Source organism: Pecten maximus, chromosome 17 (assembly GCF_902652985.1).
Source record: "Pecten maximus chromosome 17, xPecMax1.1, whole genome shotgun sequence".
Taxonomy (NCBI): domain Eukaryota; kingdom Metazoa; phylum Mollusca; class Bivalvia; order Pectinida; family Pectinidae; genus Pecten; species Pecten maximus.
This window is the reverse complement of record NC_047031.1, coordinates 17,894,802-17,919,114: the sequence shown is the minus strand read 5'-3', so window position 1 is coordinate 17,919,114 and position 24,313 is coordinate 17,894,802. Positions and strand designations below refer to the sequence as shown.

The window sequence follows — 24,313 nt, the reverse complement described above, 5'->3', positions numbered from 1 at the left end:
ATGACTTGCATTGTACTCGGATAGAGGAATTTCATTATGAAACGGGAAACAATAACTGTGAATATTTAAGCTTGATGTATTATAGAAATAAACAGGTAACCGCTATATACATATACTACATACAACACATTATTGATTTTTGCAATTTTGATAAGGTCGCTTGATTCGTATAAATAAATATGCATGAAACACATTATGTAAAGTATTTAGTCATGAATTCAGTAAGATAAACAGAATGTGATGAATAATTAACATCATTGATATTGATTACAACATATATTTTTTGATCAGTCAATGACTTGCTAAAGAGTTGCTAAAGGCAAACATTAAAATTTAAAATAGAAGTAAGACAGGCTTTAACTGGGATTGAATAAGACTGCACGAATGTTACAGTAAACTAGAATAAGAAGTTTGGTTGATTATTATCGTTTATCGTCTATCAACAACTAAGGTCACTTAAAGACGGCCTCCCGTGCGTGCGACATACTAGCCCCAGTTTCCTCTGGCATTGACACCATGTCTGGTGTAGGGCCAGAGCGCACTACTACATGAAAACGTAGAATTATCCGACACCGTTTGGTGTTGCTAAGATTTTGGTGCAAACAATAAAATCGGATGTGACATAACGCCTACCTTACTTACATGGATAAATCAAATTTTATTTACCCACAAACACCAATTTAGTGCGAAATCAGCGTTATATTCCGTCCGTATAGACGATATAAGTAGGGTTTTGGTATTTGAATGTGTTAAATAGACCAGAAACCCAAGCCACCATTTGTTAGAAAGTACAAGAGTAAATAATACAATTCGTATAGACTCATTCTTTAGGCTAGAAGGCATATTTGTTTAAAATGTTTAAAATGTAGGTTATGATCTTGTTATCATATTGAACAGTACCCCGGTAAATATTGTACAGCCGAAGCGTCACGAGTAATGCTTGTGTAAAAGACATCACTCACAGCAACAGACGTTATTCTAAGAAGATGTCCTGATTTTAATAAGTATGTCCTGATTCATGCTACGACTACACCCAGACTAATTCACACATGACATCACTCCTACATTTCCACTTTTACCCTCAATAGGGGATGTATGAACGGCGAAAGAAGTGTGTCCTATTTTAACCCTAAATGGAGCACGAAAGACATGTTTCCTAACAATATCCAGTTTAATGGATGGCGAACGAGGGGCTTCCCAACTACATAATTTTTAACCTGAATGGAGAACGAAACAAGAAATATCTTTAAAAAAGATAAACGGCATAGTTTTAATGCTGGTAGTTATGTAAAACTGCTGGTGAAATACATCAAAGAATTAATGCGTTTCAGCACGGATAACAAAATTGTATCAGTTTGAATCATTTTTGGTGATAATAAGACTGCATTTGAATCAGGAATAAAATCTTATTAATATGTCATTTGAAAAGAAACACCCACTTACTCCGCTTGCATTCAATCTTAACTTTGTTTCGTTTTTAACTGCATATCTTCATTTTGCATCTACCGCTACATTGACCAATCACATACTTCATCTTGACCTGTAACACCACCTGTCGCGTCATATCCGGGGCTAAAAGAAAATTAGACGGCTATGCCGAAAAAGGGTTTCCTAATTACGTATATTTTAACCAAGAAAGGAGGGCGAAAGAAGAGTCTCCTAACTACATCCATTTCAACCTTGAAAGGAGGATTTCATATTATATTACATATAGTATTGTTGAATGTCCGATAAATAGTTAAAAGTCATTTAGGGACGGCCCCCACGTGTGCGAGATGCATGTGGTGTATATGCGTGTATTGTTAGAGGCTGCAGTCTATTAGTCACTGTCTCCTTGTGATGACAGCTTGATAGTGCTACATCACCGCAGCATATTACCGAAGACTTCCAGCAGAGCACCCTACCTGGTTACACTGTACTGTAGGAAGTGACGCATTAGGGCTAAAACTAACACCGTTCTACCTGAGATAGTGATTCGTAAATAGTCCTTTCCTCTGCCTAATGCCATCCTTGTTATTGACAACTATGGTCATTTAAGACCCCCCCCCCCCCTTCCATGAAGTCATATAAGGACTCCTTTCTCCTCCCCGTGTGCGAGAGGCAACATAACTGTATGTTTGAGTATTTCCACAGGTTGAGATATAACCAGAGTCTATTAAACTAAATCACTTATATTGTGCATAGGATTTATTTTCGCGAATACTTTTGTATAGGTGCTAAGCATTTCCATTTCAATTGAGTTTCATTCGGAAATACTTACTTATAGGCAAACATTAAATAAACATAAAGGGACAAAAAGACCAATATTATGCAAATACAGATATGGTAGACTTCGGAGATGATGACTGGTTCACCCGCTGTCAGAATAATGTGACCAGGTGGGGGTGTCCTGCTGGGTGTCTTCGGTAGTATAATTCAATGAGCTAGTATTATATATTGTCATATATCAGGTGAGATCCCATGCCAATATGTCTAAATCACGACGTTATAATGTCACCATTAAACTCTAAATTTTTAAATCGGCCCTTTCCCTGTAGTCGACGACGCCTTATGACTTTCATGCAGCGTATTAATGATTGGGGGTTAAACGTCCAGATCGATCTGTTAGACGACTCCCTTCGGTGCCTTAGCAAAGCTACTACTACTAGCTGTACAAAGAAAGATAACTTTTAAAAGTCACTGGTAAAACTTGATTATTGATTTTTAAAATTTTCTTGTATCTAATTTCGAGGGCTAATATTGCGGAGTTGTAGTAGCATCCAATTCATTAAATTTCGCAAAACACCATTCGTGCAAATATCCTATGATTTACAGACGAACACTTCCATAATACCCGAATGTGTGTATGAAATATTAGACTCAAAATAGATACATTGTGTATATGTATAATATTATCATTTTCGCGGTAGTTTTGATGACCCGGACAATAGTGCATTTTAATTAAATCCCCACATTAATATGCAGTAAATACTTCATTACAAGGAGACACATGCATTTTATCAATATGATTATTTAGGTGATACAAAGAGTTAATTTATTTCATCACAAAAGGACACAACAATATGATATATGACATATCATTTATATTTCATACGTTAATATCAACTACATCTGTACGTATATCATGTGGAATAAAGCTGGTAGTTCATAGAATGTGTGTTGTTAGAAGAATTTCAAGTGAATGAAGAACAGTAAGATTTGTTTGCAAAATGTTGCTGTTTTCCTGTATATAATATGTATATTAACTTACAATATATTCATTTGCAGGCCAACATTGAGTTGAGAATAGACAAAATTTGGAGGACGGATGAAATGAAGGAGACATGGGAACTGGAAGAACCAATCAACACAAGAGCAGTGTCTAAAAATCAGCTATTTAAGATCATTTAATTAATGAGCATTTTTGTTAAGGTACATTTTGATTTTCAAAGTTTCGGGTTGCTGGTTGTTGTAAATGTTCAAATTTAGTATTCTTACAATACTTTGCTAAATTTAGTTAAAGTTAAACCTTATTATAATCACGCTTACTGCGGGAAGAAACCGTAATACCCGATGAAAACCCACGTGGTTGGGCTGGTGGTCTCAAACCTTTTCATGTTTGATTGGGAATCCGAACCCAGTCGCATAAGTGAAAGGCAAGAATGCCGCTAGAACTCAAGCTCTGCTGGTAATCTCCATGCCCCCGAGGTTTGTCGTTACCCTTAATGCCACGATTAAATTGTTATGATTTTTTACTTTTAGTGTATACACATATTTTCCCTGTTGTTTCAAGACCTAAATACTTCAATTACGGAATAGGCTAGGTTTTGTGTCCTGTTGAATTCTACTCTCCTTCTATATATACTTTTTATTTATTTTTCCTTTCTTTATTAGCACACATTTGCCTCTTAGTATCGTATCATGGATGCAATGATACATTTATTTTTAAACTTTCAGCATTAACTGTATCTCAATGAATCCATATTCATAGACAGTTTTTATTTCTGGGTCTGTTCGCCAAACCTCATAATTTCTGTGAAAGTACTAACTCATTTACATGCTTGAATAAATGAGACTAAAACCGATTTCAGTAGAAATTGAATCTAAAGCTGTATAGAGAATTTCTACGTACTTCTCTATACTGAACGTACATTTTGCACATTTTATGACTGTTTATTGAATACATTAGTTATAAATATGATATTTATTATAAAATGCATTAATAAACCGGACTTGTGCAAGACTAGTCACACTAGATCTGTGTAAATAAATTCTGATTGTGCTATATTTATCGCAAGACATTTCCTGTGATCTATCTATAGATTCTACTGTTCTAGATCGGTGTTCAGATATGATTGTACTATATTTATCGGAAGGTATTTCCAGTGATCTATTTATAGACGGCCGAGCCCTACCTTTCACATTCCATTCGAAACTCCCCGGTCGAGCTTATAGTGATATTCGAGGAGTTCCGAGTATATCCCACTCTCAGCCCTTACTGTCTGTTTATTCCAAATCTAACGTGGATATGTACAATGTTATTATTCCCAAACACACAGAAGGTATGATACCTTCTGGTCGATGAAACAGGACTGAGTTTTCTACCCAAAACCATTGAAGGATTTAAACATATTGAAGGTTACTATATATAGGATTGGCGTAAGCAGTCAAAAACTAATAACTAATAAGTTGTTTGGTGATCTAACAGTGTCGTCTCCGAACAGGTATGTAAATTTACGGTTGTCTATGATACAATTTTATTCCATTCATAAATACAATGTACATACTTACCCTTCAAGTTCGCTAATATAGATCAACATTATAATTATCATTATAATATATTTTTAACTTTAGTAAAAATTCTTCTTTTTCAGGTAAAATAATATAATTATTTCTTTTTTCATGTACATATATAAGCTTTAGTACACTAGTGAAAAGTTGAGATAGCATTTATTATATGTAATGTATATACAGTATCTTTATATAGCTATTACTAAAGTTTAAATATATTCTGACTAAAATAGACATGTTGGTATAAACAGGAAATTTAAATGTTACTAATTATAGACTTTCATTTTAAATCATCTGATTAATCATACCTTGGTTGTAATATATTGAATAATGCTTTTATGATGCCTTTATTTCTCCATCTTTTCTTTCTACAAAGAAATCATTAATATAAAATTATAATTTGATATCAACCTGCTATATGTAGAGTGTTCTACAATGTGTCCAAATATAGAGCCGTGTTGATTACATATGGTTTTTATATAGATTTTGTTTAATACTATTAATATGTTCATACGGAAAACACCTTACTACGGAGCCCCTTGATTGACAGGCAACACAAAGTTTTTGAAATTTAATTCCGTTTCATCGCAATAATTTACCATTTTATGGTAACAATTTGTCTAATAAAAAAATAGTTTGATATAAGAAATAACATTCCGCTAAAACTAATTATTATTTAGATATAACGAAATGATATTTCGAAATAGCGAAATAGAATAAGTATGTGCCATTTCAGTCAGGGGACTCTGTACCTTACTAATTTTATACTGTGTTGGCCTGTTCATCTACACTCTGTGACCATAACAGGTCGAGTCGATCGCTATATAAGGACTTACAAATAGATTTACGTCACCGGCCTGTTATCCATAATGTATTGCGAGGTTCGGCCAATCGACTAAATGAGATGTGATCACATGATCTCTTTTACTACGTGTTTACTATGCGAAAAACACGTGCTGCGTGCATCAATATATTTTTTTGCTCTGGGTAATTCATTTATGTGATATATTGTTCAATATTTTGTATCAGTAAAATTTACAAGATTATAAACAATTTCACCTTTGGAATTACACGTTTTTATCAAAGACTGAGAAAATAAAGTACCGAAATCGTTATCAATAATGTATTCACATGCATGTATTTTTGTACTAGGACACGTGTCAATCAATGCGTGTATCGTGCAAACACGCGTAACACACATATCACGAGAATTAAGCAGTTTTTCAATTAATACCGGAGTCCATACTAGAAATTGGCCATATATAAATTAAAGTGACATGACATTTTAAAGTTAGGGAATCCCATCCGAGAAGCCCTCAATTACAATAGATAACCTAGTATGTGCATGTATTATATATAGAGAGAATCTTACATGAGTGGCTATGTCATATGGAATTTATTAAACTCGTTCAATAATTTGATATGCAATGGGCCTTTAGGTGTTTCTGATAGAAAAATTAAGTCGATTGATAAAAAAATATTCCTTAAATAAAAGAAAGAAAATTCCCCGTAACTGAGAATGATGAAGAAATTTATTGCGATGATTGATGAGAATGTGAGAGTGATGCCTGAAAGTGTAAAAGATGAATGGGTGACTAGAATGAAAGTTGAGAAAGTTAAAACAGCTAGCAAAAAAATATTACTGCAATTTTCGACCAGTGTTTGGGAACTAGTAAATGAACAAACAATTCCCGATTTTTCCTGAATACATTGTAAATTGACTGAATTTGGATACCAATTTTTGTGTCTTTGTTAACAATTAACAAATTCCAAACATAGAATATTGAATTTATGTGTACAGTTAACATTTCGACAATTTTTACAGGTTGATAAGCCATATTCTTCTTTTACTCACTGCACTTTTTGCAACATTATTGACAAATCATTATCTAATGAATGGAACAGGTGACTGATGCGTGGTAACTGTGTAGTAAAACAGATCATGTGATCACATCTCATTTAGACGATTGGCTGAACCTCGCAATGCATTATGGATAACAGGCCCGTGAGGTAAAACTATGTGTATGTCCTTATATAGCGATCGACTCTACCTGCATAAATAGTTATACCTTTGACTTTAAATTCAATATTTCAGTAGATAGTCAAATGGAGTTATAGTACATTTTGATAGTGCCGCATATCGCCATTATCAATATACAACTGTATTGATTAAGTTGTGCATATTTTCATTCAAAATTCATGTATTGAAACACGGACATTCATTACACCATTTCTTAATTACATGTATATCTCATTAACAGTGCTATATCATATTTGTATCCCCACATCATAAAAGTATCCAGATATTGGTCCTGTCCATTTATAAAGTATCCAGATATTGATTCTGTCCATTATAGTCGTAAACTCTGTTGTTGATCAGGCACTTGTCTCTCTTGCGTAGTAAACGAGTTCTAATACATATTTAACAATGATTTGTAAATTATTATAAAGAAAAAAGAAAATACATAAGATACTCATTATATATTCTTTCTATATATATAAATACAGGTTATACAACGAGTGATTGTTGGATTTGTAATTTATTTCACACGAGCTTTAGCGAGTGTCTTTTGCAACTTTTAAAAAATAACTTAGGAGTGTGAAATAAGATCCATATCCAACAATCACGAGTCGTGTGACCTGTTTCTACCACAATAATAGCTGCTTGAATCAAAGAAAAACGTGGCCAAGTATAATTTCGCGTATGCAAATAAAGTGTACCGGTGACGTCCGGGACCCGGTGATGTAACGTCATTCGATTATTGATGACGTCAATAAAAATTGCAGCTTGGGACAAAGTTCGAATTCTTGACCAATCAAAAGACCGGAAAGTCAAATACCACTAGAAGTATAAAACATATATTTATCCAACAGTCGGTACATTTATGCAATGGATTGCGAGTGGAATAACACAGCGTATTGTGGTAGAATATACTTTCCATTCTTGACTAGTAACCGGATACTAATTGAAATAAATGTAACCTGTTATGGAGGGATATCCAGATATTGGTTCTGTCCATTATAATAAAGTATCCAGATATTGGTTCTGTCCATTAATAAAATATCCAGATATTTGTTCTGTCCACTATAATAAAGTATCCCCCCTGCAGTATTTGTATCCCCCTTGACATAATATTCTATCTACAACTTTAAAAATATATTACTGGTGATTTTATAACCCCAAACCGGTGTCAAAGGAACTGTGAATGTAGTTCATTACACCATGACTGATTGAGCTACATATATCTTGTAATAAGAGGGTGGATGTCACACTTGACTGATGACCTAGACAGAGGGATGCACGTCTAACCAGCCACACATGTCTAGCACACCCCTACGGACACAAGGATTTGTTTTGTTTTCTATGGTAATCTACTTTGTAGTTTATAAATAATACTACACAGCATAATACTTATCATGGACATATATGTTAGTACACTGTATTTTGTTTTGTATTTGCTTATCGTCTTTTAAACAGTCAGGGTCATTTAAGGACGTGCCAGGTTACCCAGAGAACAACCAACGACCTACGGTCAGTAAAAGGCAACTGCCTTACGTGGGTTTTGAACTCGCAACTCAGAGGTTGAGGGCTAGTGATGAAGTGTCGGGACACCTTAACCACTCGGCCACTGCGGCCCCTGTTGGTAAACAGGTCCGTGGTATTATAATATACTTGTAAGGACTATAAATGGTGTAAATAAAGCCTTATAATCAATTAGGCGTGGTGCATTATCCGGTATAGTACTAGTAGCTGTAAGTATTGTACACAATTAACACGTTTTTAGGGACATTAAGCAGGTACTGTATTAACATTTAAAGCGATTAAAAATCATAAAATCAAATTCAGATATTATATTCGCAATTAAATAACCTGCTTTAACAATCCTGATCATATTCCATAACAGTGGTAAACATAACCCTTAGTATAATCTGATTTTGCCCCACTGTTTATGTTTCGATACCAAAAAAGGACCGACCGCGGTAGCCGAGTGGTTAGTGTGTCCGACATTTTATCACTAGCCCTCCATCTGGTTTGCGAGTTCAGTTCGAAACAGGGGCAATTGCCTGGCATTGACCACAGGCCGGTGGTTTTTTCTCCGGGTACACCGGCTATCCCACAGCTATCCTCCGCCTCCAAAACCTTGCACGTCCTTAAATGACCCTGGATGTGGATAGTCCGTTAAACAAAATGAACCACACCAACAAGATATACTTAATTCCAATTCGACGTCCATAAAGAATATTCTTACCTGTATGATTCAAATATCTAGAAATATATATAAAACTAATGAAACAAGAAATATTTTATTCAAAAACCAGAAAGAAACATTTAATATACATGAACAAACATGAATATAATGACATAATACAGCCATGTGCATAACGCAATCGTGTTATCCTAGATTAGTAATCTTGCCATAATTAAACTACGAAATATTAGGAGATGACCATATGATATGATCATTAAGATAACTATGGGAGCTATCATTGGATATTCAAAATTTATATAAAACCCATTATGAAATATCCGAGAAAATTTTAAAACATAATATATTTATATATGTACCATCCCCTATAGTTCATTATCATGAATTTACCCCAATTTGATATTTCATAAAAGCTCTCTTATTGATGTGTAAGTCGAAAGATTCATCTATAATATAGAACTTAGTCTGGTTCTCATTAAAACTCTTTTATTTCTGATCATAGGTAAACAAGTGTATTGCTTGTACTCTTCATAAGTTTGTATTGATATTATCGAAATCTATGAAAAATCCAAAATGTGACATAGCTGTAACATACATTGTAATAACAACTATACAAATGCTTATGCCATAAAATATTTACTAATAAGAGCAATGTACGTACAATATATAATGTAGAGTTTGGCAGGTAGAAATTACCTGTATGACATTGGCTACCTATAGTAAACTTGTGATGTATGAATACACGATCAGGTGTAATTCAGCTAGCATTAAAATTGTGAAGGTACCCCGTTTTATACCTATGGTCAACTAAATTACTGTTACTTTTATATATCACAGCAAATTTGTTAATCAAAAAAGAAGCAATGGGGGATACAACTACTAGATGGGAGTACTTTTCTGTTGGTCAAAAATGTATCCGGATACTTTAATTATGAGGGATAAAATGATACATGACACCGGTGGAAATCTGATTGCGTTTGTTCTATAAATAACTATTTCTGTATTGACGTTATGTCAGGAGTTGGTGTTTTTTTTGGATTTTTATATGCATAATCTATGTAAGTATACCTTTGAGATCCCCATACTAAATGTATACCTCTGTATTTGTATAACGTGTTATATACTTGCGTGAGCTTTGCCAGTGTACAACCCTATGATTTAACAAAATAAAAAAACTACGATATCTTGATTTTCATGTAAAACTTTTTATCACGTGCCTAGAGAAATCTGTTGGTATCTCCCGCTGTAATTCTTTTCCTTTACATACAGTATATATTTCAGCAATTTTCCTGTTTGTGTGTTCATTAATAATGAAATATTGTCGATTTAAGTTATTTTTGAAAATATATATATATTTCTAATGAATTATTACAATATTTTGTGTTAAATAATGAAAGTATGAATCTGTTGATTGACAGGTAACTTTATCATTAAAAGTTTATGAAATTACCATGACTTAGTATACATGTCGGCTGCAACACACATGGCCCACTCATGTGTGTATTGTATACACCACACATTAATATGCTATATTTAGTATAACGGAAATCCCCTTGTACATAAATATATACAAAGCGAATACTTAAAATAACACCATGCAATCAAACCGATATTATAAGAATTTTGTTGTGTTACAGAAAAAAAGATCTTGAAGTCAAAGTGAGAATTCTGTCAGTAGTTGGAGAATGGATAAGGTCGCTGTTTGGTCCATTTTTCTCCGTGTGTTGGTAAGATATTGGTATCATCTTGTCAGCTATGGAGCTATATGTGATATATTTTAAGGTCAAAGTCCTCAGAATTAAAAAAAAAAAAGAGTTTTTGTTTTATTGACTGTGTATCCGTTCATCTATTTGTCAAAGTACATGTGTTTTCGGTGAAGGCAGAATCATTTGGAAATAGTTTTCAACATTTCATAGCTACAGATAAAGGTCTATGAAATACGATTTTATACAATTATTCATTTCCCATTTTAGCTCCTAACGGCACATATCCTTGCAGAAAAGTCTACTGCAGAATGCTTCAACCAATCAGGTGCGTTTAGCTATACATATTTATATTTAGATAATATCTGTTAGTCTGTTTCTGTGAAACTCAAAGAGTAGATTGAAAATTTCTCACTGCTTGGTTAGAGACGACGGATTGTGGACCCATCCTGCTTAGTGGGGTGGGGTTTCTCCTTTGTCTTCTGTTCAGGGACAATGGAGAGCAATAAAACAATGACCGCTGCATGTTGATTGGCGTGTAAAAGTGGTCCAAGTGTAGAATCGAAATTGAAAAAAAAAAAACCAAAAAGAGATCTTCCGTTCTATTTAAACACTTATATATAGGTATATACATACATTGCAAATTATCCTTGTTGACCACACTATTCTCTAATCATGTTCGTTGTTTCCTGTTCCTGGGTTTCTTCATTACAGCATTCTTTGACGGCACAGATATAACAAAAAAAAAAGAATTAATAAATAAATAAAACAAAAAAATATTATAATGATAATAAGAAAAAGATTTCAAAGAAGATATAAATTTGTTTGTCCGTTTGTTTGTTTGTTTGAGGTGTTAAATCTCCTAGCAACAACCAGCGACATATTTGTGCCGTCCAAATAATGCTGTTATGTAACAAAAATATCGAATTATTTTCGTTACTTTAAGTATATATCTTAGCAAAATGTTTCATATGGAACATCTTATGATTAAAGATGATGAAAGCTTGATGTGCGAATGAGACTCATTTGATGTGTACTGTTAAACAACTTTAAAAAAGAAAATAAAAAAAAAAAAAAATGAAAAAAAAAAAATAATAATGATAAAAATTATAGGGTGAAAACTTTTCATTTATATAGGTCCTGTCTAGTACTTGACATCTAACGATATCCTATTTTGACGCCATTTTAAACCATTTTATTAGTTGGAAGAATGTTTAAAGCTTCAAATCAAAGTCAACAGATTTACTAAAACAATCCCGTATTTTATACTACAAAAGAATACATTGTCATGAAGTAAAAACTGCATACACCTAAGCAAAGGATCAGTGATCGTTGTATTTAAGAACTGCAAAGTGTAATGTATTTTGCCGCTTTAGTGCACACACTTACATTATGACTAGCCTAGTAACAAATATTGTCTAATTTTAGACGGTAAACAAGTGTAGTGTTTCACGAAGTCTGGTTTGTACGAGTTTTTTTCATAGTCCTTAAATCAATGTACTACCTAACGCAAATCATACTCCGATTTATTAGATGTTTATGTAAGTTTATAGAATTTAACATGCACAATGTCGCTTATTTTATAAATTGCCGTATGTAAAGCATATATATAAGTAGCAAGGAATGATTTTTTCATATAATTCACAGGGGAAGTCGTCTACGACCCTAAGACGAAAACATGTATATGCGACCGTAGCAAAGGCTTCATTGAACGGGGCCTTGCAGAGCAGTGTATACACTTGGGCTTTTCCTGTGCTCCTGGAAGGGAGCTAAATAAAAAAGGTAAGTGATATTGTTCGCACTCGTGCACATGATCAAAATATCAGCCACACTCGTGAAATATATTTGGTATTACTGACGACACTGCTAGATACCACATTCTCTCTGTGTGTCTGTTTGTCTCTCTCTCTCTCTCTCTCTCTCTCTCTCTCTCTCTCTCTCTCTGAGTCTCTCCCTGTGTCTCTCTCTCTGTCTGTCTCCCTGCCTGTCTCTCCCTGTCTCTCTCTTTCTCTGCCTATCCCTGTCTCTCTGTGTGTCTCTCTCTGTGTCTGTCTCTGTATCTCCCCTTCTCTGTCTGTCTGTCTCTGTCTTATTCTGTGTCTGTCTGTCTCTGTGTCTCTCTGTCTGTCTGTCTCTGTCTCTCTCTGTCTCTGTCTCTCTGTCTAAGTATATTTTCAGGTATTAATAATGATAATTCAATATGTTTATTATCATTACAAAATGAAAAAAAATCATTATAAATAAAATAAATACATTTATAAATGTCTTAAAAACAACTTACAACCTTAAAAAGAAAGAAATTCATATATACTTATGGTGTTTTTTCCAGAAACCGACTGTGTTCCCTGTAAACATGGGTGGTACAAGTCTGTTGATGGCCTTGACTGGTGTATTGAATGGACAGTGTACGTATTGGATTTCAAATACCTTTTAAGAATATTTGATGTAATGCCTCACATGACCTTCTGGACGTATTTCTTTGTATTATTTCACGGCCCATTTGAGTTATTAAATGACCAGCGTCTTTATACAATCGTGGGCTTCCCGTGTTTGTCTACAAAAAGAGTCCATTAAATATATCAAAATCAGTCTGCTTCCCCAGTTTAACGCGTCTTTTTGTGACCAAGGGAAACTGTCCCTAAAAAAACTGCAGGTTTTAGGAAGATATTCATCAAATACAGCAAAAAGTAATATTTTCTGCTTAAATTTCAGTTGCAAAGAATCGGAATGGACAATGTTTTCTGGAAATGCAACTGCAGATAGGACCTGCACAGCTACGAAACCTGAAGTTCTCGAAAATACATCTCCTAACTGTAAGTTAGTTTTCTACGCCTCGGGTACATTAGTTTAAACTGATATTCTCATTATTATTGTGAATTATTGTTTAAGAATACCAACACCAAACTGAAACTAAAAAATCTGAAAACAGATATGTATAGGGAGACTAATATATTAAGTATCGTGCATCACAGACCAGGTGTTTCGGAATTGTAAGCGTTCGCCTCTGTCACCAGATATGCAAGGTCATTCTGCATCAAATGAAACTCACTTTCGATTTGTCAGAGAAAAGGAAAGCAACAACTAAAACCTACATACTTTTAGATAATTAAAAACGTCTTACTTTACTAGATTTTCCAATATAATCATGATTCAAAGCATCAAACATAATACTCTATCTCAGGTCTGACACCAAAAGGGTTGAGGACAGCATATACAACCTACATGCATATCCCAATGTATATTATGGTAACTATGAAAAGTATTTACCACTTCATCTGGTTGTCTGGTGTCTTACAACCTATTAACACTATAAAGTCATTTTAAGGTCGATGCCCACGAAGAGTCTGGTCTATGATATTGTAAAAGTGGATATTTTCGCGCGTTGGAATTTTCGCTTAGTCAACTTCCAACTGTTCGCGGTTTCAGTCATGATGGAATATATATTTTCGGACTGCGGTGACAGTGGGCATGTACGTAAAATAGATTTTCCCCGAAAACTTGCGTCGATCGTCACAGTAAAATATCAAAGTAATATAAAAATATAAAATACATTAATTGTCTTCTCACGCTAAAATCCCTTCCTCCATAGCGAACATTATACTCAGTAATATTAGGCTGATAGCGTTAAATGACTTTGATATGTACCGACCAGGTTGTAGAACCAAAAACCTTTCTCACAAGGCAGAACGCTGAGCTAAAGGCCGAAAATGAGGCAGTAAAAGGCGACACCTGAAAGTAAAAAAAAGTAGATTAGAAAGAAGAGATAAGATCAAATCCAAATTAAAACCTTTGCTATAGATAATTAAAATAATTAAAATTATTAATAAAAATAATGTACAAATTATTTACTAAAATAATGTACAAATTATTTATTAAAATAATGTACAAATTATTAGTTGAAATAATGTAAAAATTATTAATTAGAATAATGTAATTTGGGCGGAAAGTACGTTTCTTACATCTTACTTGATGGGTAAAAAAAACAGTCAAATTTACTGAAACAATTCAGAACAGCTCTGGTGACCGTTAAGGCCCATCGACCTCTTGTGCAGTATACATCGCCGCTTGAAAGAAGAATTGAATACTTACATCTTCGATGACGTAATGATTTTATGACAAAATATGTTTCAGGAAAGAGAAACTCAGAGGACAATTGTTTGTGTGCATTATAAGTCATTGCATCGTAGTATGCTGGTTCCTTCACGCAATCATTTGCTATTTCATCTATTGTAACGAAATTCCGTTTTTTGGGTCCGTACATTTCAATTGCTAATGCATATTTATCAATCAATTGATATTATAGAATTATTACCATCACAAAAGTTACAATTTAAAGTCATGTATAATCATAAAAATCATTATTTTATTGCAGACCATATTATGACGTCATCTTCAACAAGTGTGAAACCACAAAAGGTCACTCCTGTTCAAACTAGTCCGGTCGATATAGAACCGATGAAGGAGTCAAAACGTTCTGGTAAATTTAATTGATAAATAATATTTCAATTATCAATCAAATGTTAATTATAGCAATATCAAATAAAAAAGAACGCCAAGCAATCAGTTGATCATGCAAAGGACAAACTATGGTTTTTTTTAGTTTCGTTTCATAAACTGCTGTAAATTGCTGCAAATCTCTGATTTCGCATATACTTTATGTTGATAACTTACCCCTTCATGCATATTCAAAAGAACATAATTTCGTGAACGCTGATCTAGAAATAAATTTATGAATGGTCAGCTAGGGTCATGTACTCAGTAAGACAACTGTATTTGTATGTATGTAAGTAAGGGTGAGTTCTTTTGTTCTATTCTATGATGATGTACTATTAGATATGTTGTAACACAATCGCGAAGGATATGGATTCGGGATTGATTTCTCTCGTGTAATAACGCAAAAATAAATCCCACGAGAAAAAAGTGATTTATAGTATAGAAAGTAGATATATCACTGCATTGTCTTATTCTCAAAAACTAAACCGTGACTTTGAAAATAGTTGTCGATCCGTCCGACTTGATTTAAACACTATAAACAAACATTAAATAGTTTTGTTTTGTTTTCACAGGTGGCGGGATCACGTCTGATTTGTTATACATCTTTTTCGGAGTTTGTGGGTAAGGACCTACCTATCATTATCGATGTCTTTGAAACTCTTAAGTCTTTAAAGTGTCCTGACAATATATACCAGCCCTCCACCTCTGTTTTGCGAGTTCGAAACCCACGTGGGGCAGTTGCCTGGTACTGATCGTAGGTTTGTGGTTTTTCTCTGGGTACTCCGGCTTTCCTCCACCTCCAAAACCAGACACGTCCTTAAATGACTATGACTTTTAATAGGACCTTAAAAACAAATCTTAAATATACGATGGCCGACAAGAGCCTGGCAAAATGAAATGGAAAAACTGTAACACTTTTTTCAATGGTACAGTTTTTTCATATATTTTTGTACCATAGAAAAAAGTACCATGGTACAAAAAGATGTGAAAATTCAAATCATTTTGTACTATATGTGTTACAGAAAGATTATAAACTACTTAGGAAAAATCACAGCTTACATTCACATGTTTATGTACCAAAAGCCGGTATCAGCCGGCAAAATGATGTGAAAGGTTTTGTACCGCGTTACACTTTTTTTATTTCTTTTTGTACCATTTTTGGTACAAAAAGATATGAAAAAAGTGTACCAAGAAAAAAACGTTACAGTTTTTTCATATCATTTTGTACCATTCGTGGTACAAAAAGATGTGAAAAAACTGTACCATCAGAACATCGGAATGTCGTCATCCAACACCATGCCCAGGGCTGACCCCGAATAGCAAAGGTTTGATAACACCGTCACAACAAGCCGAAAAGTGTATAAATCACTTCTGAGGACACAAATCGAGTCGAAACTATAGTGTATTGGGGTGTACCTTGGGGCTAAGAATTATAAAATTAAACTTGTATAATGTCGTCATTTCCATTTTAGAGATAAACAATTGAACGATTGAAAAAAACATTACAGCATTTCTCTAATGGTCTTACAATATATATATATTCCTCGATGTCTTTAGTAAAACCAACTATATTTTACGAGTGGGGCTAATATTTCGATATTTGTGCATTCGTGAAAAATATCAAAATATTAGTTACATGAGTGAAATACATAATATTGGTATTATTGAAGATGCTGTTAGATATGCTGTTTATTACATTTTCCTAGCAAAATATACCGGATCATCTTTTAACTTTTTCCATTGTCGTATGCAGGGTTTTGATTAAATATCACTTTTATAGAATGATTAATTTTCGATATTTCACTGCTAAAAGCGTAATAGCGTAACCCATCGGTGTCTATAGTTTATTTTACTCGAGAAGTTTTTATTACGTAATAAAATTGATGGTCCCATTTCCCCAAAACGGACCCCATCGGTGTCTATATAGTTTCTTTTACTCGAGAAGTTGAGGCAGATTGGATACATTGACAATGTAAGTACAAATAATTCCTCACTGGAAAAAAATATTAAAGACGTTATTTTTAAAATGAAAAGTCATTTAAAAGTTAAAATAGACAATTGACCATTTTGCAGGCCCCACATCAATATAAATGACGATTGGATCATTTAGTAGCCAGACATTCCGGGATACTAATTGGCAGGGTATGTGATGACAGCTTTATCTGGGAGTCATTTGTCAAACTCGGTAACCTTTATTTCATATGTTTCTGTACCATGGCTGTTTTCGGCCGCTTTTTGGTACAAAAAGATACAAAAGCGACTGACTCATTTCAACTTCGCTTTCACATCTTTCTGTACCATACAATGGTACAAAAAGATTTGAAAAAAATGTACCATGAAAAAAATTGTTACAGTTTTTTCATTTCATTTTGCCAGGCTCTTGTCGGCCATCGTATAAATATGTAAAATTAAATGATATGTAAATACAAGAACACATATTTATACGTATAATTGTACCAGACATTAGTTGACTTTAGATGAAATAATTTACAAAAGTGATACTCTCATGTGCACATTATTCTTTCCTTAACCGTATCAGCATCCTAGGAAGTTGGCATTAACGCTTCTTTGTCAACAACAGACAGCTTGATACCATAAAATCGCTTCGTAACTCAACTCCTTCCAAAAGATTTTTCTATTATATGGTCACATAATAACTTAACACTTAACTCCTCCCAAACGATCTCCATGTTATGAACGTATATGTGTCTGCATTATTTGTGCCTTTTTTTTCAGAGCGATCTTTTGGTTGGCAGTGGTCTGTTCTGAACTTATAAAGAAAATAGCTTGTGAGTTTTAGTCACAACAATGTATAAGATAACTAAGAAGAAAACACACGATGTTGACAAGATTGTTTTATTGTTTAATACACTTGTTTTGGGAGGCTGCGGTATGTTCGTGTTAAGTCTCCTTGTGATAGGCCGGAACTTTTGCCGATTTATAGTGCTACCTCACTGAAGCATACTGCCGAAGACACCCAGCAGCACACCCCCCACCCGGTCACATTATACCGTCATACAGTAACCATACGCATCACTGTTAAGATTTTAAACATTACAAAACCAAACCAAACCAAAGCAGTTTCCTCGCACAGTAGGACCATTCAATTGCTTTAATTCGGGCAAATTAGAGTGAAAGATATCTATGTGTTTTTGTTATGTAGCTTCATTACAAAATTTAAAAAAAAAAAGTTAATGTATCAAAATTTATATTATTTATATAAAAACTATATATACCTATTCTGATTAAAGGTGGTATATCCTCTTAATATCTGGTATCACATGATGCGACTTTAAATATTGGATATTTTATGCATTGTATGCCGAGAGAATGATAAGAGTTGATGCGAATATGAAGCAGAAATTGTCATACAAACTTTACATCATTGTCCAAAAAGAAGTGAAAAGTACCTAGTTTGTTAATTTAGTGATGGACACGATAAATGCTGATTATATGTATATATATTGTGTGTATTAGATTTTTTAACTGACTTAAAATGATCACGTGGAGATTAATATTTTGTTATATTAACCTCATTTTTCTATTTTCATACATAAGGAATCAAAACTGCGTTTATGACGTCATTATCACTGTGACGTCAAAATGAATATCTGCGTTGATGTCGTCATTATCATTGTGACGTCAAAATGAATATCGTTGTTTAAAGTTCCTGTTATCATGTTAAATACAATAATTCAATCCTTTTGCAAACAAATTTCATATCTAATATACATGTAGGACCTTTGATATGGTTAATATGGTGTTTTACCGACCCAGTATCGCCCTAAGTCAATATTTAATTCTTCCAAGTTGATTAAACACCAAGAGTCCTTAATAAATAAATAACTGCGTCTTACAGTAAGTTCATCCTTCTAGGTCTGAACAGAAACGACAGTAGCGAAGAGTACAGGAATGTAGAAGGTAAGTATGGGAATTAAAATGATTCTTAACAAACCATACAGTATAGCAAGGTGTTCAATAACTCCATGATTTATTTGATTTCTTATGTTTTAAATGGGTTTAACACACTTAAGATATTGCTATGGGTATCATCCGTAGTTTTTCGCCTGTCGTCCATAAACTTTACTCAGCAAATATTGATGAAACTTCTTTTAGGGCCCGGTGAAATATATCTATCTTTTAGGTGAAAAATAGAATTCAAAATTGCCGCTATAATCACCATCATTTTACCCGTTTGGCCACTCGGGACACCTCTGCCGATTCTCTATTACCGTAGAGGTGTTCCGAGTGCCGTTTTGACCATTTAACTCAAATATTATCAGCTTCAAAGAAATGAGCCATTTGAAAGTTGCTCAACATAAGATCTTTATGAGCGAGAGTTGCTATTTTAATACCTCATCTCATTTACAAGTTGGCAACCACAAAAATAATAGTTTGATAATCTATATAATCTATTGAAAATATATGAATGTTTCATTGTGGACAAGATTACTCAAGACGGAACATTATTCAGAGTTAATATTATACAATTGTTGCCTATTGTAGAGGAGGTGAATACGAGACTATACGGACCTTCTAAAGAGTTTGTTTATCGAGGCAGAAGGCCAAGACAAACAAACTTTGCATGGTCCGTACAGTCTCGTGTATACCGAAAACAAAAAGGCAATAACTTTTTTGTAATATGTCAACTAAAACAAGTATAAATTTCAAAGGCTCTTGACTAAACCTTATTATCAACCTGCTAATTGTTTGAAAATATTTGAGAATTTGACAAAGGATAAACTAGAACCTTATATGTATTAGCTTCCATTCTCTTTAAAATATTTTTCTTTTTACCTCCCTTTGAGCATAAAAATTACGAAATAAATTCATAAAATATGTTCCATCTCCATTGTTTTGATTGATATACATAGTCTTATACTTATTTTACACAGAAGGCCGCACTGAAACTGAACAAGAAAAATTGGTGGATAAAACGCCGATACAGATAGATGGTGAATTTTTCTCATTTCTCGTCTATTGTTTATCATAATCATATTCACTAATTTAGAAAATTATATCAACTTATATTCATCAGGCCTATTGGCCCGTAATGATGAGCGGGATGGGCTTAGAGTGGGGGGAAACCAGAGAACCCGTGTAAAACCCACGTGGTCGCGGAGGTTACCCCAAGCCTTTTCTCCTCCGATCGGGAATCGAACACCGGGCGCCAAGGTGAAAGACAAGAGTATTAGAACTGTGTCATCCTACCCTTTGCACTTAATTGTCATCTATAGAGTAGGACGCATGCGTTATAACACATAATTTGTTACGTCACAAAAAATATGTGATATTCGACTTACAGTGATTTCTTTGATATTATCATGAATATGAGCTAATGATAAATAAAATATTTCACTCGTGGCTATGCCATGCGAAATTTATCAAACATTTTTCGTTTAACAACTGTATGATTCATCTGTAGATCTTCGCTATTTTGGCCATATTGGTATTTGTATATGCAGGCGACCATTTTGGATTTTGAAAGTTGAAGTTTGTTATCGCGATTTCTTGAGAAGTACTGCATGGATATTTTGAAACTTCAAATGTAGGCCCACTAGGCCTCTTGTTCTGATTAATTATCAGTCTGACAATTCCTAGGGTATGACGGACAGCACCTGCTGGCAACAATACAATGACGATGTCACGCCAACAATTATATGATGTCAACGTTGCGTTGCATTCATATTTTTTTTTATATTTGAGAAGGTAGACCCTGCAAAGATAAAAAGAGTATGACGAGAGAAAAATAAGATGTGACTGATATCTACTGAACCCTCGGGGGATACTCTTGATTGTCGATCTTGAATGGCTGAGCCGCGTTAGTGACTCAGGTTTGACATTAAGAATATCCCTCTTCCCTTTTTCTGTTCAAATAATTACCCATGCAATATCTCTCTTTTTTTAGTCCGTTATGTCGAGGAAGACGAACCGTCAGCAGGCCAGGAAGTCGTCCGTGGTATGTAAAGTATTGCCAACTCATTCTCAAGGCTGCAAACTTTCAATTTTGTCAATATTTATGTTCAGCAATATATCCTCGGTCTCGTATCTAAGCTACCGGTAATTATTTCCACGAGAAAATTTGTTTCCGTGATTGTTCTGTACTTCCGAACGAAAATGTTATCTTTGGTATGAGGAAACAAAAGGCTATAAGTTACACATGAGACCTATAAATAAGATTTTTCTTTACATTATTGAAGACATATTAAAGTGAATGATACAGCGTCCTTCACTATAGTTTTTTGTTTGTTTAACGGCATATTAACAACAACGGTCATATAAGGACGTGCCAGGTTTTGGAGGTGGAGGAAAGCCGGAGTACCCGGAGAAAAACCACCGGCCTACGGTCAGTACCTACCAACTGCCTCACGTGGGTTTCGAACTCGCAGCCCAGTGGTGGAGGGCTAGTGTTAAAGTGTCGGTACACCTTAACCACTCGGTCACCGCGGCCTCCTGATCACGATAGGTTTATAGTGTTTTGTTGTTGTTATTGTTGTTTTTGGGTTTAACATCCTCGCAACAGCCAGGGTCATATGAGGGCGGGTGTCAAGGAGACAACAACAGCCAGGGTCATATGAGGACGGGTGTCAAGGAGACGACAACAGTCACGGTCATGTTTAAACGGGTGTCAAGGAGACGCCAATAGAGGAAAACAAAGCTCAGAGAACAGATCAGTGTCTTTCCGACAGATTGTCGTTCTTGAATGGCTGAGCCGCGTTAATGACTCGGGTTTCACATTAAGAATATCCCTCTTCCCTTTTTCTGTTCAAATAATTACCCATGCAATATCTCTCTTTTTTAGTCTGTCAACCTCAGGACGACGAACCGTCAGCAGCCCAGCGACTCCTATCTGGTATGTAAAGTATTGCCAACTCATTCTCAAGGCTGCAAACATTCAATTTTGTCAATATTCATGTTCAGCAAAATATCTTCGGTCTCGTATCTAGGCTACCGGTAATCATTTCCACTAGAAAATGTATGTTTTCGTGATTTTTCTGGACTTCCGAACGAAAATCTAATCTTTGGTATGCAGAAAACAAAAGGCTATAAGTTACACATGAGAACCATAAATACGATTTTTCTCTAAATTATTGAAAACATATCAAAGTGAATGATACGTGGTCGTTATCTTCAGATAGATCTATAGTTTTTCTTGTTGATGTTGTTGTTTTGGGGTTTAACATCCTTGCAACAGCCAGGGTCATGTGAGGACGGGTGTCAAGGAGACGCCGATAGAGGAAAACAAAGCTCAGAGAACAGATCAGTGAGGAAAGACCTACTTTTATGGCCAGTCTTTCGCCTTCTATGATAAAAAGCTGGGAGTATCTGATCTGGTAAAAAATCCGTAATACAGCGTGGTGTGTTCCTAATAGTCTTTAAATAGTTGATTGGTTTTGAAACTTCGAACCAAAATATTACAGTTCTGAAACATTTGGGTAAATCTTTGTAGAATTAGCTTGAAATTAGCTTGAAATTAATAATTGACTCATTCAAGACAATGACTCTGCCACGCTACAAGTTCCTTTTCCGAATATTTCAAATCGATAAGAATAGCTTTATAGTTGATATTTAAAAAAAATGTAACATTGATTCCTGCGGTTGTGAAAATGCCTAATTGTTTCGTTTCGTCCAACCGCAGTTCTATTTTTGAGAACATGACATGACCTTGAATGCAAGCCGGGTGTCAGCGATAATAATCAGAGGAACGCCTGGTCGTGCCAATCTAAGTTCCGGTTTCGTTTACAGGGCAGAATTCTCAGGAAAGAGATTCACACGAGACCGGCCGTAAAACCGTAACAAGCGAGCGTAATTCAGGGTGGTCGAACTTGGGTTGGTCCACATTGTTAAGTACTAAACAAGTAAGTATATATATATTCTTTTAATAAAAGTGTATCACTACAAGACGATTTTGTCTATTTTCCTACAGTAGGATTAAAGAAGCTGCCTGTCGTTTAAACATTTTTCTTGCCTTTTGCATGCTTACATGTTCGTAAAAATCACAAACAAAAAAGAGTTTTTTTGAAATAAATCGAAATAATCAGTTGAACAAAAGACACTTTAAAACAAGAAATAGGAATAAAATGATAATTATTGATTGATAATAACTTTTATCGATAAAAGTAATATGATTTTTAGTGAAATCGTTAAAATGCTTTACACTTATTTTTCTATGATAAGTATTTGTTCCATATTTGCAGAGTACCAAGTAATGAATGGCGCGAGAAAGTCGTCCATGGAATTCCACGATGTTGGCCACGAGACACAGCTACTATCTATGGAAATATGTTGTGTTTTATCTCTCTGCAGCTGTATCCGTAGGCATTTTATGTATATAGTCTTTATTTTATGCTTTGATATTCAACCTTTTATCATTTACAGTGGTAAATTGTGTGGAATGGCATTGTTGTGAACTGTAACTGTAGCCAAAATGTGTTGCATATATATGTAGTAAGTAGTTTTACTTTCTTATTTAACTTTCCTTTTTTTATGTATATACAGTGATAAATTGTGTGGCATTTCATTATTGGTGACTTGTCCGAATTCACATATCATGCGATGGATTATTCAGTTAACATATTCGACATCATGATGTTTACCAAGGAATTATCCGACCATCTCCTATAGTCAATTTTGTATTAGTGTATCGCCGTTAGGATTTTTATACTCTATCGTTGAGACGTTACAATATGGTAAAGTGTTGTTGCAGTCTCACTACGTATATTGCATCATGAACGCAATGCAATAGAAAATTCCCTGTTTTGAAAGAACGTGAATGAGGTGCAGTTAAAAAGGCAATTAGATACAGTATAAACGAGTCCTAAAAGATATCTTCATTCGTCATTTCTGTCAAAATGTGTGCATATATATGTTATTACATTTTTACCAGTGAAATATCAAAAATTATTCATTCTTTAAAAGTGATATTTTTCACTAGTGAAAAATATCACTTTTGCTGATTTGACCAATCAAATTAATGATTAGAAAATACCAAAATGATTGACCAATCAGAAAGCCCGACATTTATGTCAGCACCTGGACAGGGGGAACTACTTTTTTTGCTTAGAAATTTTCGCTGTAGGCCTAGTTAGCATACGGGGTAGGTTTTTCGTTGATAAAAAATGTAATAAACAGAATATC

At 34.3% G+C, this 24,313-nt stretch overlaps 1 protein-coding gene across 1 annotated transcript; it reads left to right on the top strand.

Annotated features, from left to right (window-relative positions):
* Window positions 1-10,590: 10,590 nt before the first annotated feature.
* Window positions 10,591-24,109, top strand: LOC117315976. Its single transcript, XM_033870457.1, has 14 exons — window positions 10,591-10,705; window positions 10,952-11,009; window positions 12,329-12,463; window positions 13,011-13,086; window positions 13,394-13,494; window positions 15,054-15,158; window positions 15,748-15,796; window positions 17,912-17,964; window positions 19,052-19,096; window positions 20,071-20,130; window positions 21,084-21,134; window positions 21,978-22,028; window positions 22,922-23,034; window positions 23,374-24,109. The coding sequence occupies exons 1-14, from the start codon at window positions 10,664-10,666 to the stop codon at window positions 23,383-23,385; spliced, it is 951 nt and encodes a 316-aa protein (XP_033726348.1). The 5' UTR covers window positions 10,591-10,663; the 3' UTR covers window positions 23,386-24,109.
* The last annotated feature ends 204 nt before the right edge of the window (window positions 24,110-24,313 follow it).